The 19,904-nt window shown below is 34.1% G+C and overlaps 1 protein-coding gene across 3 annotated transcripts in view; it reads left to right on the forward strand.

Moving 5' to 3' along the window:
• Positions 1 to 19,904, forward strand: part of CEP112 (centrosomal protein 112) — a 539,861-nt gene that overhangs the window by 14,713 nt on the left and 505,244 nt on the right. For 2 of the 3 annotated variants that reach the window (XM_063080878.1, XM_063080876.1), the window contains exon 4: positions 960 to 1,129. The exons of the other annotated variant lie outside the window; for it this stretch is intronic. In XM_063080878.1, the coding sequence (XP_062936948.1) occupies positions 960 to 1,129 (170 nt within the window). The remainder of the gene's footprint in view (positions 1 to 959; positions 1,130 to 19,904) is intronic. 3 annotated transcript variants of the gene reach the window in all.

A 19,904-nucleotide genomic window follows, 5' to 3' on the forward strand; every position in this document is an offset into this window, starting at 1 on the left:
GCTTTCTTGATTTCTCTTTCTGCATGTTCACTATTGGAGAATACTGCATGTTCACTATTGGAGAATAAAAATGCTACTGATTTTTGTGTGTTGATTTTGTATCCTGCTATTGTGCTGAAAACATTTATCAACTCCAAGAGTTTTTTTGTAGAGGCTTTAGGTTGTTCTATATATAGGATCATATCATCTGCAAACAGGGACAGTTTGACTTCTTCTTTTCCAATCTGGATGCCCTTTATTTCCTTCTCTTCTCTGATTGCTCTGGCTAGTACTTCCAACACTATGTTGAATAGGAGTGGTGAGAGTGGGCATCCTTGTCTAGTTCCTGTTCTTAAAGGAAAAGCTTTCAGCTTTTCCCCATTCAGGATGATATTGGCAGTGGGTTTATCATATATGGCTTTGATTATGTTGAGATACTTTCCATCTATACCTAGCTTATAGAGGGTCTTTGTTATGAATGAGTGTTGAATTTTGTCAAATGCTTTTTCAGCATCTATAGAGATGATCATATGGTCCTTGTGGGGGATCCCTACCTTTAATTCTGATTTGTATTGATTGTGATTTCTGTGTCCACTGATTTGTGTGTGTGTGTGTGTGTGCAGAGTGATGATCACAGAAATAAATAGGAAGTGCATGATTTAAAAAAATTTTCCGTTTAGCTTTTTATAAAGCTAATATCCATTTTGTAATACAAATAATTATTACCAGATTTATCTGTTATGTAATTTTGTTGCTTATCAGTACAGCACAACTAAAATATAAATGTTATCTACTTATGTATTTTAATATTTCATAATTCTTTGTGCATTGAGTGATACTTTTTTTGTATATTTGTATGTAATTGAATTAAAGTTGAGTATTTGAAAGGCTGTTATCAAACTTCAAACTTGATGGAAATTTTAATTGTTTAATTATAGTACATTTTGAAAGAATATTTTTTCTAATTTTTAAAAAATCAGTCCATCTATTTTGATGAACCAAATCCAGCACGAGCAAAAGGTTCCAGCCCAGAGGAATTACCAGACTGGGTAAAGGGTGAGCTGGAGACAAGTGAACACAAATTGAATGAATCATGGAAACTTTCTTCTGGAGAAAGCGCTTTGGTGCAGTCTCCAACTGATGGCAACAGGTATGCTATGAAATGAGATTTTGAATGTTTCCTCATTTAGCCTATCTTTGGAACTAGTTCATAATTCTATTTTTCATTTTTTTATGTTGTGGGGAGTAGATGGTTTACTTTGTGTTTTTGTTAAAGTTGAAGGCTGTGAATGGATGTTGAGTAGGAAAAATAACAGTTTTGCTTTTCCGTTTCCATTCAAGAGTACATTTTTATCCACTTTTATGAATATCTGTTAACTTTGTGTATATGATGCATTGCTTGGAAAGTGGTGCCTGAAAAACTTTAAATAACACAATTATATGTTTTCTCTTATGACAAGCATGAATGAAGAACATTATCAAAATATAACACCCTGCATATTATTTTGAAGCTTATGTTTGTATTTCTTTCCTTTTCCCCTTATTGAACAGTATTTATTTTCGTTTAATAAAATAATGAATGTAAACATAAACTCTGTTCAACTGTGTTTTGTTTAAGTTTAAACAGGATTTTTAGTGCAAATGAAAATAAACTTCTAAATTTTCAAAATATACAAAAAGGCCATTATTTCATAATTTTATAATTATAAATTATATGATTTTTGGCCTTTAGGAGAGATAGACATAAAATTGGATTTTTGTCAAAAATTTTTTTCCCTTTGGCATTGTTCTGTGAAATGTTAAAATATTGGACAATGTCAATTGACATGTACCATATTTCATACTTCACTCCTCATCACTATCTTGGTAATTTTAATTTTAGGAATTTGTTTCTGTTAACAGTGTAATCTTTATTGTCCACTATAATTGTTTTGATTTATTTCTTAATCAGATATAAAAGTGTTATTAGTAATTTGAAATGTCTTCATAGTTGATATAGTCTGGTTATGTGTTTTGCAGACCTGAGATATTATGGTGGACAAGAACAGATGAACACAAAGCAAGAGCTCCAGTCCATATGAAATTATTTCATAGAAAGGGGAAACAAGTTAAAATGGAGAAGCAAAAAGGAAGAGGTGGTAGAGTTAGGGACATATTCAAAAGAGTAAAAAGAAATGAATAGAGGACTCCATAGGAGGTGGTGTTAAATACTTACTTCTACATCCTTAGGAGACTTAAAATTAGAAGATGTGTAACTGTAAAATTTTGTTAGCCTTATAGGCAGGTAAATGTAAAGAGATTGTGGTCCATATACAAAGAAAAATACAATTCTTAGTTTGGCTGCAAAATCTATCAGTTGTTTGCCAAAATACTTTTTTAAGTGTCCCAGTGCTAAATTCTGGGTTTTTTTCTAGGTGTAATGAATATGAAGGTTACAGTATTAAGGTGGACTAAAGTAGTTTCCTGTGTCTTGGAGCTTAGATCAGAGGTTGAAAACTGATGTTTTTCTTCACTGAATGAATCATGTGGGTAGATTTATTTTGTTTGACCTACACAGTGTCATTAAAGATTTTTGAATGACTCGTGAAGATTAACAATTGGGGAATTTCATATCAAAATCTAATTTTCTGGATTCTCTTAAAAATTGGAGACGTAGCAATCTTTCCAGAAGATGGCCATAGTTTGGAACTAAATAATTCTGGTGACCCCCTTAATGTAGTATGACTTCACTATTTCTTGCTATTTCCTGATGGTAAATTTGAGGTCAGTTGCATCCATTATTGAGATGAGCTTTTTTTCTTTTTCTTTTTTCTTTAAGTAGGGTTAATATGAAAAGGAAGTAGTTGTTTTTCTATTTCTGTACTTATCAAAAATAGAAAAAAGGTAGAAGAGGGATCATGTGATCAAAGAAGGAGAGAGAGATTATGTCTTCGTAGAAATGAAGAATATCCTTACATCTGGCAGCATAATCACTCACTTGTTACCTGAATCCTACTGACATTTGATTTTTAACTGTTGTTTTCGATAAATGGCTGAGAGAGATAAGTACACAGATAATTTTAACACAGTGATCATGTGTAGTGGTGAAAGTATTTGCAAAGATTGGGGTGTGTATAAGGGAAAGGTTCAGGATAGGAAATAGCCTTGAGATTTCCAGGTGAATGGACTTGTTCTTTCTCAGAGCATAGGATAAAGATTGAGAAAATACAACATAGGATAAGATTGAGAAGATTTAATAGTATCCTTCAACTACACTCGTGACTTTTCTGGAAAATGAAACCATAGTAAAATCCCCACAATTTTGACAAATAACTTATTTTCTCTTTGTTGGTCACCTATAATTAAATGGCATTTTAATGCAAAAGAATTACTTAAGTATGAGGCATTGGTTATCAGTTATATACTAAGTAGTAGAGTTTGGATGTGTTATCCCCACCAAAACTCATGTGGAAATTTGATCCCCAATGTGACAGAGTTGTAAGCCATTTGAGTCATGGGGGTGGATCCTTCATGAATGGATTAATGCTCTCCCTGGGGGAGGAGGGGTAGTTGAGTGAGTTCTCGCTCTATTAGTTCCCAAGAGAGCTCATTGTATAAAAAGACCCTGGCACCTCCTCTCTCTCTCTCTTGCTTCCTCTCACCATGTGATCTGTTTGTACCCGCCAGCTGCCTGCCGCCTTTCTGCCATGAGTAGAAGCAGCCTGAGGCCCATGCCAGATGCAGCTGTCCCAGAATCATAAGCCAAATAAACCTCTCTTCTTTATAAATTCTGTTATAGCAACACAAAACGGACTAATACAGTAAGTAATTAATCGGAAGAGCAGGCAGTCTTGTGATTCTGGTCAGTCCTACCCCTGCTTCAGATATCATGACTTCAAAAAAGCCTTACCTGACATCCCAGGTCAGTTTAGGTGACCCTGTTTTTTACTCCTATAGTACTCTGTGTTTCTTTGTTACACTCGTTATGTGTGTGCAAAGGTTTAATACCTGTCCTTCGTGCTAGAGTGTAAATTTCATCTGCACTGTGTTTCCATCTCCTAGCAGGTGTTAGCAACTTCATAGTATTCATATTTGGTGAGTGCATGCATCCATGAATGAATGAATGGATTGTGTTAGGCTCTGCTACATATTTAATTTAACCTGTACAAAAACCCTTTGAGACAGGTATTTTGTGGCAGAGGGAATGGCCCAAAAGGATTTTTTTTTTTTTTTTAACTTTTACGAACAGTTGAGGGAAGGATAAATTTTAGAAAATGTTGAAGGAAGCATGGACATAGGTTATAGAAATGCCCTTCACATACTGTGACGAATATGACAGTGAAGGAGCGGGAAAGGACATACTTAAGTATCTTTCTGGTCAAAGTCAGAATAACACTAAGGCTAATGGCCAGTTAGGGCTGCAAAAACAAAACTTCTCAGGGTATTTTTTAAAAAAATTTCTTTTAATTTAATAATTTGGCATATCTTAAAATTAAAGTTTGATTAAAAATTTTAATTCACATGTACGCTAATTAACAGATATTTATAGTTTTACACATATGAAGGCATTTAAAAAATAAAACTAACATTTCCTTTAGCTAAAGCCAGCAAAATTAGTTATAAGGTCAAATATATAATGTGTGATATCAGATCAGAAGTAGTGAATAGTTTATTGATGGTGCTGTCTTCGTATTTCTCTTCTAAAATTGCTCCTTTACTCTGCGTGGTCATACTGTGCTAGTGAAAAAGTATCTGCTAATGTGACCTAATATATCTAAACAGTTCTGCAAGAAATTGTTTTAAAAACTTTAAGAGGCTTATAATATTTGACACATGTATGTTTTTATAGTGAATAATTTATTGTTACTTAGAACTGAAGTTTAATGCTGCCTCATAAATTTTACAACCACTTCAACTTGTCCTTTGAAAAACCTCTTTAATCTTAAAAGATTTTTCCCCCTTAGTGTTTCTTTTTTGATCACTTTATAAAATCCTGCTTTACTTAGACCTTTTTGTATGTGAAGTATTTCTAATGGCATTTTAGATTATGCTGTTTGTGTCCCGGCCTTTTTATATTATTAAAGATGCAGAGTCCTGTTGAATGAAGCCTTTCTGTTAGGGCTCCCTCTTCAGCAGAGCTGGCACCTTTCCTTTTCTTTATTCTTACTGTAGGATATGCTATGTAGCCTGGCTCCGAACTCGTTAGAAGTATTATGAGGTCATATTTTATCTGGCTTATTGTCATTTTTTCTTTTTTCCACCAAATATACATTATGTACTAGTATACTTACCATTTCACACTAAACAGCTTCATCATGTAGCTAGCCCTTGTCCTGGTTCTCTTGCTTTCCTTTTTCATATTTCTTGGTTTAAGATCATGTTATTACCCATGTTTTCTTTTAAAAAAAAATGCTGTTCCAAATTGCATTGCTGTTTTATTATAGATCTGCTATTGCATTTTTATGTCAAATATCTGCCCATTTTCTCGACAATGAAATATTTTAGATATATTTTGAGTTTGGAGCATGACATAAAATGTTACTAAGGAAACTATCATAGACTTAGATCTCATCCATGTATACTTTACATGGATTAATTAGTTCTACAATCATGAGGCATATCGATATGTATTACCTTTCTGGTTATCCTTCAGATGCTTACCATTGAGATCTGGTAAAGACCTTTATTGTTTTGTGGTAGACAGACTTTAAAGTGGCTTCCACAATCCTCCTCCTGGTGTTCACATCCTTATATAATTCCCTCCCCTTGAGTGTGGCAGGACTTGTGACTTGCTTCTAACCAATAGAATATGGCAGTGGTGATGGGATGTCAATCCTAGGACTTAATTACATTATATAAAACTCCATCTTGCTAGCAGACTTGCTCTAGAGTCTTGCTGTCCTTCCTTTTGTTGGCTTTGAAGAGGCAGCTGCTATGAGTCATATAGCAGTAAGGAACTGAATGCTGCTGACAACCATGGAAGTGAAGAAATGGACTTTTCTCTACTTGAGCCTTCAGATGAGAACCCAGCTCTGGTCAAACCATGATTGTAGCCATATATGGCCCTAAGTGGAGGACCCAGCCTGGACTTCTGACCCACAGAAACTATGAGAAAATATATGTGTGTTGTTTAAAGCTGTTAATTTTGTAATACTTTGTTACACAGTGATAGATAACTAATGCAGTCTTTATAGTCATTTTAGAAGATTATGCAATCTGTATATAATACATGCTTGTAAAAACCTCAGTGTAGAAATAGAGTAAAAAGTCAAAGTCCTTCTCTCTATGTCCTCTTTATCTTATTTTCCTCATGAGAGGCAATTGCCATCAGCAATTTGGTGCATATCATTCTTCAATAGACACCCACACCCACCCCTTTATAATTAAAACAATTATAAATTGGCTTATACTATATGTACTGTTCTGAAACTTGCTCTTTTTTTCACTATGTCTTAAACCTGTGCCATGTAGTCTTTTTAATTGCAGATAATAATCTATAGTGTTAATACACTCTAATTTTGCCTCTCTTCTGCTTTTAATTCTTTATCGTTATAAAGAATGCCTTAGTTAATATCCTAGTACACATATGTCATATACACCTTGTTTCAAAACATACCCAAGATTTGCTTTAATCAGATATGGTAAGATGACAGACATGGAGACAGCTGCCTTTGAAAGAAGAGTTTATTACTTACATCTCCCAAGAGGAGGAGGCATGCCATGACTCATGGGGAAATACCAGGGTTGGTCTGGAGGCAGAAGAGGTGAGGGAAAAGCATGGGCAAGAGTATTTTTTATTATATTGGTGGGAATTTGTTAGGTGGGGATGTCTCCTACTTGGCAGGAAGTGAAACACAGATGCTGGGGTTTGTGATTGGAGGATTTGTAATATGATAGCCACATGCCTGCAAAAAGACAGGGACAAAATGAATATAAACAACTTTGGCTGTTAGTTTGGCTTATGATTTCAAGATGCCAAATCATCAATTACAATATTAAAAACGATTATTACACACTTGCATATGTTTTGGGTTGTTATGGATTTCTAGAAGAGGAATTGTTCTGTTGGTGGGATTATGAGTTGGTTTAGTATCTTGTTCAATGGTAAAAAAATATCTATGTGGGTTATTATGGCAAGGTCTTTAATATATGTAAAGTAAAAAAGAAGTACGTAAAAGTATAGTGAACTTCCATTTGTGTATGTGTATGTGTGTTTAAAGAGGCTGTATGGATACATATATGTAATGTGCAGAGACTGTTTCTGGATGTCGTACATGAAAATGTTAACGGTGGTTACCTTTAGTGAGTGGGACTAGTCTGGAGTATAATGTTAAGAAATTTTTTTGTATGTGTGTGTATGTTATTTTTAATAATCACACACTTGTTTTTTGATAGATATTGTCAAGTTGCCTTCCAAAATACCATCTTGTTAAAATGGTTGGGCATACACATTGTTAACATTAATGATGCAGATGAATAGATTTAACTATGTGAGGGGTCTTCATAAAGTTCATGGAAAGATTTGTATTATGTTTTAATTTCATTTTTCCACAAACTTTTTGAAGTACCTTCATATAGCATATATATTCAGATTTAAACATAAGAATGAAGATTTCCCAATAAATACTCTAAATGTTTGTGGATTCCACTTATATTTCTAACTTGTTAAAGCAAAAACTTAAGTGAGGCAAGTTGTGCCATCTTTGGAGCTCCTACTGTATACTAGGTACTATTCTAGAAGTCTTTTCTGAGTTACATGGTTTAATCTTCTCTGTGATCCTGTGAAGTTGAACGTCATTGTCCTTTTGTATTTATGCTCAAGGTAACAGCTTTAGGAAGGCCAAGTGACTTTCCTAGTGATAGATCCAGTATTGGAATTCAGGTCTTATGATTTCACACCCCGTGTTCTTTCTAGTATACCATGTAGGCATAAGTACTTTATGCAGCAAATATAGAAATTTCTTTTTTATCTATTTTTTTCCCATTTGTGCTGCCTCAGCAATCTCGGGCAGCTCTGCTTTGTTCTTAGTTATTTCTAGGTTGAGCTGAAATGAGGCAGTCTGCCTTTGTTCAAATTCCACTTTTGTGACACTTGGCAACCATCTATCCTCAGGCAAGTTACTTAATTTCTCCTAACCCCAGTTTCATCATTTGTGATATGGAGATAGTAGTAGTACTACCCTCAGAATTGTAAGGATGAAGGGAAATAATGCATGTAGAGCCTTTGATACAGGACCTCTTAAGTGTTAGCTGCCGCTACCATCATCACCATTGGTGTGGTGATTGTTATTGTAATAGTTCATCCATGGCCTTGCTTATTAGGTTGACTGACTGTTCTTTCGCTTCTTGAATCATATAATCCTCCTAAAGGATATTTTCTTAAAATCCATTGGTCATTAATTATTTTTAGTTACTAAAAATCATTTTGTGTTCCCTGAGAAAAATAAATTAAATTAATGGCTATGCAGATAGGCTCTGACTATGAGTCCTATACAGTATCAAAAAAAGAGTGGTAATAGTATTTTAATAGAGGCTTTGTAGGAGTCTTTATTTAAATAATTTGGGAAGTCCCTTTTTCCAGGAACACAGAGTGGCTGGCCCCATTTTTTACATTTTGCCACCTGATATACTTGAAGTTGCCTAAGTAATATTTAGATTTCAGCTCATGGCATCTCTGTATTCTTTTCATGCTTTATCTGAAAGACAGAACATGAAGATAATAGGTCATATTCTTGTTATACAATTCTGCAGAAGAAGTTTTGAAGCTTCTTTTTAATGGCTTGTTAATCATTTTTATGACTTTTCAATGAAGTATGATGTGGTCTCATAGCTTATCACCAAAGTGCAGTTAGATTTTGAAATAGGGAAAGATGAAAAAAAATGATTTAATAGTGCTTATTATTTCTACTTGAAATTTTGATTAAAAGTTTAGATGCTAGGAGAGGGTGAAGAGGAGTAATGTTGAATCCACTCTGACCTTTAAACACTGCTTCACAGTGGAAGAAACACATTGCTTCTGCTTATTTTAGAGAAATTTATTTATGAAAAAAGAAGGTATTTGTTTAGATTTCTTCAGATAACACTTTATAAGGAGCAGCCATCCAGATTGCTTAAAAATTTTAGGAATGCGCAAACAGAATTATTGCTAATTGTACATTATTTTTATCATATCAGATTTAGGCTAATTTTATATAAATTAGATCTTATATTTAACTTATGTTGGGTAATCTAAAAATACATGTGTTCATACCTATAAGAAAGGACTTGAAGAATAATTACCCTATTTTAAATAATTGTAGAGGACTATACTTTTTGCATCTTTGCTTTAATGAAATTTTTCCATGTGTTATTTGATGCCAGATTTTAGTTTGGAATGAAGAATCTAATTATAGTCCTGCATATGGCAAATGTGATTTGCTTTACAGTGATTCTCTTTGTGATGTGGTTTTCCAGTAATATGTTGCAGCAAAAAGCTAGGATTGTGTATGTCCTTTAAAAACGTCTCCCCAGTATAGCTAAGATTTCAGTGCATTTCATGTGCAGTTTAATAAAATGGCCAGCAGATGGTGATCAAGTAAAATGAAAACCTACTGCTGGTTGACTATGTTGATCTGCGTGAAAAAAAAATTTTTCACTTTAAAAGGAAGATATATGAATGGCCAACAGACACATGAAAAATGCTCAGCATCACTCACAGCATTTGGGAAATGCAAATCAAAACCACACTGAGATAACCATCTCACTCCAGTTAGGATGGCTAATATCCAAAAGACTGAGAATGATAAATGCTGGCGAGGTTCCGGAGAAAAAGGAACCCTTCTACACTGTTGGTGGGACTGCAAAATGGTGCTGCCTTTATGGAAAATGGTTTGGGGGTTCCTCAAACAATTACAGATAGATCTACCATATGATCCAGCTATTGCTAGGAATATACCCAGGGATACCTGTATTCTAATGTTCACTGCAGCACTATTTACAATAGCCAAGAGCTGGAACCAGCCCAAATGTCCATCATCAGATGAATGGATAAGGAAACTGTGGTATATCTACACAATGGAATTCTACTCTGCTATAAAAAAGAATGAAATACTACCATTCGCAGCAACATGGATGGACTTAGAAAAAATTATATTAAGTGAAATAAGTCAGGCACAGAAAGAGAAATACCACATGTTCTCACTTATTTGTGGGAGCTAAAAATAAATAAATAAATACACAAACAACTGGGGGGTGTGGCGGGGAAGAAGACACAACAATCACAATTCCTTGAACTTGTTAAGACAAGTGAATGTATATGATGTTGATGGGAGGGAGTGGGGAGAAGGCGGGGGGAGGGAGGATTCGGTAGAGGGAAATGAAAATCAACTACATTGTATATTGATTAAAAAAACTGATTTAATTTTTTAGTCAGTACTAAAAAAAACTGTAATAGAATCTTTTTATTTTGTGAAGCTCCATTGTTATATATAAATGACACTAACACTGTAAATAGTTCCTGCTCCTGAAATTGTTGGATGAATTTATTAGAGAACCAATCAATACTTTTCCTTCTTAGGGAATCTTTATGCCTATTGGCATAAATGTGATTAGGATTACACATAGCAAAACGTCCTTAAATATTACTCACAAAAAGTACATTCATTTTATTTGAGGATAGCCCCTATGTTGGTGCAAAGATATATTCTACAGCAGCACGGTCTAATAGAACTTTCTGTGATGGTGGTAATAATGTTCTATAGGTGTGCTATCCAATATGGTAGCCACCAGTCACATATGACTGTTGAGTACTTGAAATGTGGCTGGTGTGACTGAGGAACTGAATTTTTAATCTTAATTAATTTAAATAGCCCCATATGATTAGTGGCTACTGTTTTGGGCAGTGTAGATCTAGATCTGGGTTTTCTGCTGGGATGTTACAAAACCTCACCTAAGAGATGGAGAACTGCTGTCCTGTTGTGTGTATAGGTGGGGAAGTGGGGAGGGGCTCAGTTCTAAGGGTTGGGTATTGGCACATATAAACTGGCTGTGCCACAGAGGAGACCTTTCTTCTCTGCTTACTTGCAGTTCACCGGCATCTCCCTACTTTGATGGTGATCATCCATGCTGCTTTTCTGTTGGTCAGTCTCGGGTTTCAGAGGAGCTCTCCCTAGTGTAGGAGAAACTGTTAATCTTTTTCATCAGTTTTTTGGGTAGAACACTTACTATGGAATAAATCTGATTAATTTGATATCTTTGATACAATAGGCACTTCTTGATGGATGTTTAACCTTGTGCTCTAGAAATAAGATTACTATATAAATGAGAAGTGAAAACTACCTCTTAGAGTACTCTTAAGCATAGCATTTTACACACTCGTAAAACCACTTAGCTATTCGTTAGTTCTCATATTAATGTGCTAATTAAATATCATTCTTAGGTATTTGCCAAGGCAAGGCCAAGGGGCAAAAATATGTAACTGAGATGAAATAGCTTTGAAGATAATGGTTCTGCTTTTTTTTTCCCCCAGTAAGTCAGTTTTTTTTCTAGTAAGTCGTATTTTTGACAAATTTAGTCACGTTCTTTCTTTTAACTGAGTGAGGCTTTGTAATAGCATCTTTTTATTTCACCAGCAAATTATTTTTTGTCAGATAATATTGAACAGTTTTCATTGTCCTTTAAATAAACAAAAAAGGATGACAGCAAGCTTGTAAGTGTATTGTGAAATTTAATTTTAAGGGAATTAAAATACTGAGTGTTACAAGACAGAGATATGTTAATAAATGTTGATTTAAATGTGTGACTTTTAAAGATGGTTTTTATTTTTGAATTTTTAAATGAAATACGTTATTTTGAAGTAGACATTGGAAATATGAAATCTTAAAATGTTTATAGGTCTATGGTCACTTTTTAGTTTTGTTAAGCATCTCATTTTTTTTTCATTTAGCTTTGTTTTTCTTTTTATTTCTAATAAAGTTACCTTTGAAAAATTAAAGTAAATATATTATAGAGCATTGGAAGTTATTTTCATTTAAAAAATTTTAAGCATTATTTAATACTTTGTAGTATTATAAATTGTTGCTATTTATTTTTGTATTTCACAAAAATACTTAGCAATTATGCCCAAAGAAGACTATTCTGCAGATGGTATATAACGATATTACCTGCTGCTCAGATGAATGAGAAGACGTGACAACTAAAGTGATTTCTCATTTTAGTTTTCTGGTCAGTTGTAGTTCAGTAGTTTTTTTACTCAAAATATTTCACAACGGTGAAACATAGCATAGATGTAAAAAATGTGTAACATGTACAGGTACAGTTTAAAGACCAATTATAAAATAAATACTTCTATTTCTTTAATTTAATTTCTATTTATTAACTATTTCTTTCAACCAAGCCAAGAAATAGCATATTACAATACTCTAGAAGACCTCTGGGTGCCCTTCCTCCATTGCCTCCTCTTCTCTTCCTGAGAGGAAACCACTGTCCTGTACTTTGTGTTCATCATTTCTTGGCCTCTCTTTTTTTTTTTAACTTTATATAAATGGAATCATACAAAATAATACATATATTATTTTGAGACTTGTTTCTTTCAGATTCATCTCGTTAATAGATATAGCTGTAGTTCATTCTTTGTTTTGTGTTAAACTTTTAAAATCAAAGTTTAACATATGAACAGCAGCACACACAAAGTATAACATGTACAGTGAGACATATCAAAGTGTAAAGGTGAATGAAGTTTTACAAAATTTATACACCTTCTAGATCAAGATGGAGAATATAACAGCTCTCCAGAAACCTCTCTCTTGCTCCCTTCCAGTCATAAAAGTTACCACTTTTCTGCATTATGTCACCACAGATTAGTTTTAACTGTTTTGATTCATAAAGTATGTTCACTTTTGTTTCTAGACTCTTTTGCTCAGCATTATGTTATGAGATTGATCAATGTTGTTGCACTTAGCAATGGATTTTTTTAAATTACTGTGTTGAATATATTGCAATTTATATATCCATTCTATTGTTGGATTTTTGAATTATTTTCAGTTTTTGGCTATTACAAATAATTCCACTGTGAAAATTCTTTTACATGTCTTTTAGTGCACATGTGTATACTTTTTTTTTGTTTTTGAGTGTTGACTTAGAAGTGTAATTACTGTAGCTACTGCCAAAGACTTTTCTAAAAGTGGCTGTACCAATTTACATTTCCACTATCAGGGTTTGAAAGTTCCTATGGCTCTCCATCCTTGCTCATACTTGGTTTGTCAGTTTCTTTTAATTTGAGCAGTTCTGGTTTGGTGGATGTGTAGTTCTAATTTGCGTTTTGTCTCATGACTGATGATATCAAGCATCTTTTTTTATGCTTATTTACTATTTGGATATCCTCTTGTGAAGTTCCTGTTGAAATCTTTGACCATTTTTTTTAACGTATGAAAAATGGTTTGTCTGTCTTTTCTCTGCTGATTTGTGTTTATATATTATGGATACTATTTTTTTGTTGAAATTGCAAATGTCTTCTCCCACTCTGTGGCTTGCATTTTTTACTTTCACTGATGTCTTAGTCCGTTTTGTGCTGCCATAACAGAATACCGGAAACTGGGTAATTTAAAATGAACAGAATTTATTGGCTCACATTTCTGGAGGCTGGGAAGTACAATGTGAAGCTGCTGGCATCTGGCAAGGGCCTTCTTGCTGTGTTGTCCTATGGCAGAAGGTGAGAGGGAGAGAGAAAGAGAGAGGGTGAGGGAAGGGGGCAGGAAGAGAGAGAGACAGATACACACAGACAGACAGACATGGGCTGAATTTGCCCTTTTATAACTAAAACCCATTCTGGGGTTAATAACATTAATCCATTAGTGAGGTCAGAGCCCTCATGGACTGATCATCTCTTAAGATCCCACTTCTTTATACTGTTACAATAGCAGTTAAATTTCCACATGAATTTTGGAGGGGACAGGCATTCAAATGATAGAAACTGGTATCTTCTGTTGAGCATTGTTATTTATAATGTAGTTTTATTTGTCAGTTATTGTTGTGTTGTGTGTGTTTTGTGTGTGTCCTGTTTGAGATTTCCTGCTTTGCCTATCCCAAGAGCATGGAGGTACTCACCTGTGTTATTTTCCAGAGGCTTTCTTATTTTCACCTTTCTTGTTTATGTATGTGGTACATCTGGAATTGATTTTTACATATGAAGTGAAGTTGGGGTCATGGCTAATTCCATGTGGGGGTCCCCCCCAATGGATATCCATTTGATCTAGCATTATGTTATTAAAAGGTATTTTATTCCCCCTGCTGTAGTTGGCACTCTTTCCAGGTAAACCAGGAAATCTTATTAGTGTCTGGTCTCTAGTTTCTGCCATTGGTCTGTTTGTGTGTCAGTGTGCTAATACCACATCACCTTAATTATTGTAGCCTTAAAATAAATCTTGATTTTTAATAGTGTAGTATAGGCCCTCCAGCTTCTTCTTCTTCAAGATTGCCTTGGCTATTCTTTGTGCTTTGTATTTCCATATAGATTTCAGATTTAGCTCACTGGTTACAAATGCTTTTTCTCTCTCTCTCACACACACACCCTGTTGAGATTTTTGATTGAGAATTCATTGAATCTGTAGATTGATTTGGGAAGAATTGATATCTTTATAATACGAAATTATACCCCAAGCCAAGGCAAGCAATGATTTCCTTTCTATAGTTTTGCCTTTTCTAGAAATATCACAAATGGAGTCGTAAGATATGTAGTCCTGTATGTCTGGTTCTTTCACTTGACATATTGTTTCTGAGGTTTATGTTGTTACATGTATCAGTAGTTCATACCTTCCTGTTCATGAGTGATATATCATTGATGAGGATACCACATTTTGTTTATCTGCTCACCAAGTTATGGATATTTGGGTTGTATTCAATTTTTGGCTTTTGGGAATATTGCTGCTCTGGACATTCATTACAAGTTTTTGGGCATATGGTTTTCATTTCTCTTGGGTAGATATCTAGGGATGGGTTGTGTTGTAAGTATATTTTTAACTTTAAAAAAATATTAAATGTTTTTTAAACTGGCTGTTCCATTTTATATCCCTCTTGCCATTGTATGAGTATTCTAGTTTCTTCACATCTTCATTAACTCTTGGTATTGTCAGTGGTTTTGATTTTGTTCATTTTAATGGGTATGTAGTGTTATCTCATTGTGGTTTTAATTTGCATTCCCCTAATGACTAATGACACTGAGCATCTTTTCATGTGCTTATTGGCCATTTGTATATCTTTCTGGGGAACTGTCTAATAGTCATCTGCTCCCACTACCCAACATGAAATGGTGAGATAAGCATAGGATTACCTCTATAGATATTTCTAAAAAGGAAGATAATGGGAGATGCACTGGAGTTACTGGACCAAAACAATTCTGAAATCTGAATGGGCAAATATTGGAAGTTCCATAATTAAATCTCAAGACTTGAAAATAATTCCCCATGGCTCTTGGCTCCTCTCACTGGGCTCTGGATCCCACTTTCTGAGTTTTCCTCCCTTTTTTATTGAAAGATAGTGTGTGTTTTTAGTTGAGTAGTTTTCTTAGCCTGTTTCCTTCCAGAAGAAGAGGGTCTAATGGCCCTTTTTCATTTTGTATTGTCTCTTTCAGATCAAGGTGACAGTGATTTCGCCTATAATTTCATTGAATACTTTGTAGACCTCCTATGCATCCCATTTGGGTTTCCTTTACTAGACAAAAGCCACATCTAATCTCTTTCAGAGATATATAATTTTTACCCTGGACTGCTTCTAAGATTGGGGGACAGCATCCTTAAGTTTTAGGGGCCTGTTTGATTGACAGAATCTGTGAGGCACACCCTTCATCTTTTTAACGAGCTCTGTGTATAAATGCATCGTACTCTGATGTACCACCTTTGATCTTAACAAAACATTTTACATGTTTTAACCTTGGTTTTATCTCTAGGCAGTGCCAAAACTTTGCTTGGATTCCACTTTTTATTTTAGATCTTTGGCCATCTGGAGAGGCCAAGATTTTTAAAACCATGGAGTCTTGGTTATGTTTTCTTTAGTTGTCCTTCATTTAATTGTTACTGTCCTCTTGCATTTGTAAGCAACAGGAAATATACTCTGTTTGTAAATCTTATCTATATCACCCACCCAGTTTATCAGGAATATTTTCTAATTTACATGTTACTGAAGGTGATGGTGTGACTTCCTACCACTATGTAAAAAGATTCCACTTCCTCCAGTTTTCAGTAACATATTTCTCATTTCCTTTTGAGCCCTCACTGGCAACATCCTCAAAGTTCAGATTTCTACTAACAGCCTCTTCAAGTCACTTTTGTCTTGAGAACACTAACAGTCCTTGTAGCCTGTGCACACTACCTAGTTCCAACGATGTTTTCTCATTTTAAGGCTGCATGTCACATCCATGTACCAAAATCTGTATTAGTTATCTATTGCTGCCTTACAAATTACTCCAAATCTTAGCAGCTTAAAACATTTATTTTCTTTTGGACATGGCTTAGCTGGGTCTTCTGGCTCAGGTTCTCTTTTAAAGCTGTAATCAAAGTATATTGTCTGGGGTTGTGATCCCAACTGAAGGCTTGATTGGGTGAGAATCCACTTCTGTTCTCCTTTATATGGTTAACAGGATTCAGTTTTTTGTGGGATATTTGTCTGACTGCCTCAGTTTTTGCTGGTTGTCATCCAAAAGCCTCCCTCGGTTTTTTCCTATTTGTGCCTCTCCGGAGGATAGCCCACAACATGGCATCTGGCTTCTATCAAAGTGAACGAGAGAGGGTAAGCAAGACAAAAGCCAGTATCTTTTTGTAAGCTAATCTTGGAAGTGATAGCTGATCACTTTTGCCAGATTCTGTTTATTAGAAGCAAGTCACTTTCCAGTCTACACTCAAGGACAAGGGGATCACACATGGGCATGAATAGTGGGAATTGGAGAAAACTGGGAGCCATCTTAGATACTTGTTAGCACATACCTAGAGCAAATACTAAAAATATTATATAAAGAAATATAGTTAGAAAGACATATAACTAGGAGGATTAAAATGGAATACTATGAAGTATTCAGTGAACACAAAAGAAGGCAGGGAAAGAAGAAAAGAGGAACAAAGGAGGGTATGGGACAAAACCAATAGCAGAATGACAGACTAAATAGAAACATATTAATATTTACATTAAATGTAAATGAACAAAACACTTGAAACCAAAGGCAGTGATTATTAGATTGGATTGAAAAACAAAAACTACTTTATATTATCTATGAGACAAGCTTTAAATAGAAAGAAAGCTTGAAAATAAACAGTTGCAAAGAGATGTACCATGGAAACAGTAATCATAAGAAAGCTGGAATGGCTATATTAAATATCACAAATAGATTTCATGACAAGGAGAATTACAAAAGACAGGGTCATTTTGTAATGATAAAAAGTCAATTCATAAGCAAGCTATAATGATTATAAGTGTGTATGTGGAGAAATAGACAAATATATAAACATTATTGCAGATAACACCCCTTTCTTGGGAATTAATGGAACAACTTGACCAAAAAATCAAAAAGTATGTAGAAGATTTTGAAGAAGACTCTGAACTGTTACATCCTAATTGTCATTTATAAAATATTCCATCTAATAACTGTACAGTATACATTCAAGGGCACATGGAATATTCACCCAGATAGACCATGGCTGGGTCGTAAAATAAATCTCCAAAGGTCTCCAAAGTTTGGAATTACACAGAATATGTTCTCTGACCTCATTAGAATTGAATAAGAAATCAATAATAATAGTGCATCTAGAAAAGCCCTCAAATGTTTATAAGTTAAAACTCACTTTGAAGAAACCCATGGATAAAGGAAGAAATCAGAAAGGAATTTAGAAAATATTTTGAATCAAATGATAAAGAAAACAACATATCAAAATTTGTGGGATGCAGCTAAAGCAGTGCTTACAGGGAAATTCAGAGTTTTTAATGCTTATGTCAGGAAAAAAAAATTAAAATCAATGATCAAAGTTTACACCTTTGGAAGCTTGAAAAATAGGAGCCGAGTAGACTCAATGTCAGTAGAATGCAGGAAATAAAATAGGAGAGGAAATCAATGCAACAGAAAACAGTAAAGAAAAATTAATGAAACCTAACATTGATTTTTTGAAGAGATAAAAGTGATTAATTATAGATAGACTGATCAAATAAAAAAGAGAAATACATGGACAGATATGAAGACCTGTAGTTTTTGCATGTGATTGATGTTTAAAATAGATTATAACTTAAGAACTTTAAATTTAATCCCCATAGTAACCACAAAGAAAATATCTGTAGATATGCACAAAAGGCAATAAGAAGGGAATCAAATCATGTCACTACAAAAAATCACCTAAACAGAAAAGAAGGAAGTAAGGGAGGAAGCAAGGGAAAATAAAGGTATAAGACATAAGAAAAAACAAAAACAAAATGGCAATAGTAATTTCTTCCCTATCAGTAATTATTTTAACTGTAAATGGATTAAACTCTGTAATAAAGACATAGTTTGGTAGAATGGTAAAAAACAAACCAGGATGCAACTGTATGCTGTCTGCAAGAGACTCACTTTATATCTAAGGACATGCAAAGTTGAAAGTGAAAGAATGGAAAATGGTATAGCAAACAAACAGTAATCAGAAGAGAGCAAGGGTGGCTATAGTATCAGACCAAGTAGACTTTAAGTAAAAATTTTACAAGAGACAATGAAGGACTTTATATAATAATGAAAGGATCAATTCGCGGAGAAGATAGAACAATTATATATACAGCAAACATTGGAACTCCTAATATATGAAGTAAACATAGAATTGAAGGAAGAAATAGACACTTCTTCAATAATATCGGAAGGCTTCAGTGTCCCACTTTCGAAAATGCATAGAGCAACCAAACATATGTCTATGAAAAAATAGAGGACTTAAATAACACTATAGACCTATTAGGCCTAACAGACATATACAGAACACTTCAGTCAACAGCAGCAGAATACACATTTTTCTCAAGCACACATGGAACATTCTCCAAGATATAACATATGTTAGGCTACAAAACAAGTCTTAATACATTTAAGGAGATTGAAATTATACAGAATATCTTTTTTGATCACAATGGAGGGAAACTGAAAACAGTAGCAGAAGGACAAGTAGAAAATCTGCAAATATGTGGAAATTAAACAACACACCCTTAAATAACCAATAGGTCAGAGAAGAAATCACAAGGGAAATTATAAAATATTATAATTAAGAGACAAAATAGGGCAAAACTACAACATACCAAAATACATAGGATGCTGTCATAGCAGTGCTAAGAAGGAAATTTATAGCAATAAGAGCTTATGTTAAAAAGAAGATAGATTTCAAATCAACAACCTAAATTACACTATAAGGAATTAGAAAAAGAGGAGCAAGCTAAACTTAAAGGATATGAAGAAGAAAAACAAACTAATTCCAAAGTCAGCAGAAGGAAGGAAATAATAAGAATTAGAACAGTGATAAATAAAATAGGAAATAGAAAAATAATGGAGGAAAACAATGAAATCAAGAGATGAACAAAACTTACAAACTTTTAGCTAGATGGACTAAGAAAAAAAGACTTAGATAACTAAAATCAGAAATGAGAGAGGGTACATTACAATGGATTTTACAGAAATAAAATGGAATATAAGAGAGTGCTATGAGCAATTGTATGCCAACAAATTGGATAACCTAGATGAAATGGACAAATTTCTCAGAACACACAACATACCAAGACTGGATCATGAAGAACAGAAAATTTGAATAGACTTGTAACTAGTAAGGAGATTGAATCAGTAATCAAAAATCTCCCAACAAAAGCCCAGAACCAAGTGTCTTTACTGGTGAATTCCATCAAACATTTAAAAAAGAGTTAAAACCAATCCTTCCTCAAACTTTTCCAAAAAATTGAAGAGGAGGGAACACTTTCAAATTCATTGTATG

Source organism: Cynocephalus volans, chromosome 16, assembly GCF_027409185.1.
Source record: "Cynocephalus volans isolate mCynVol1 chromosome 16, mCynVol1.pri, whole genome shotgun sequence".
Lineage (NCBI taxonomy): Eukaryota > Metazoa > Chordata > Mammalia > Dermoptera > Cynocephalidae > Cynocephalus > Cynocephalus volans.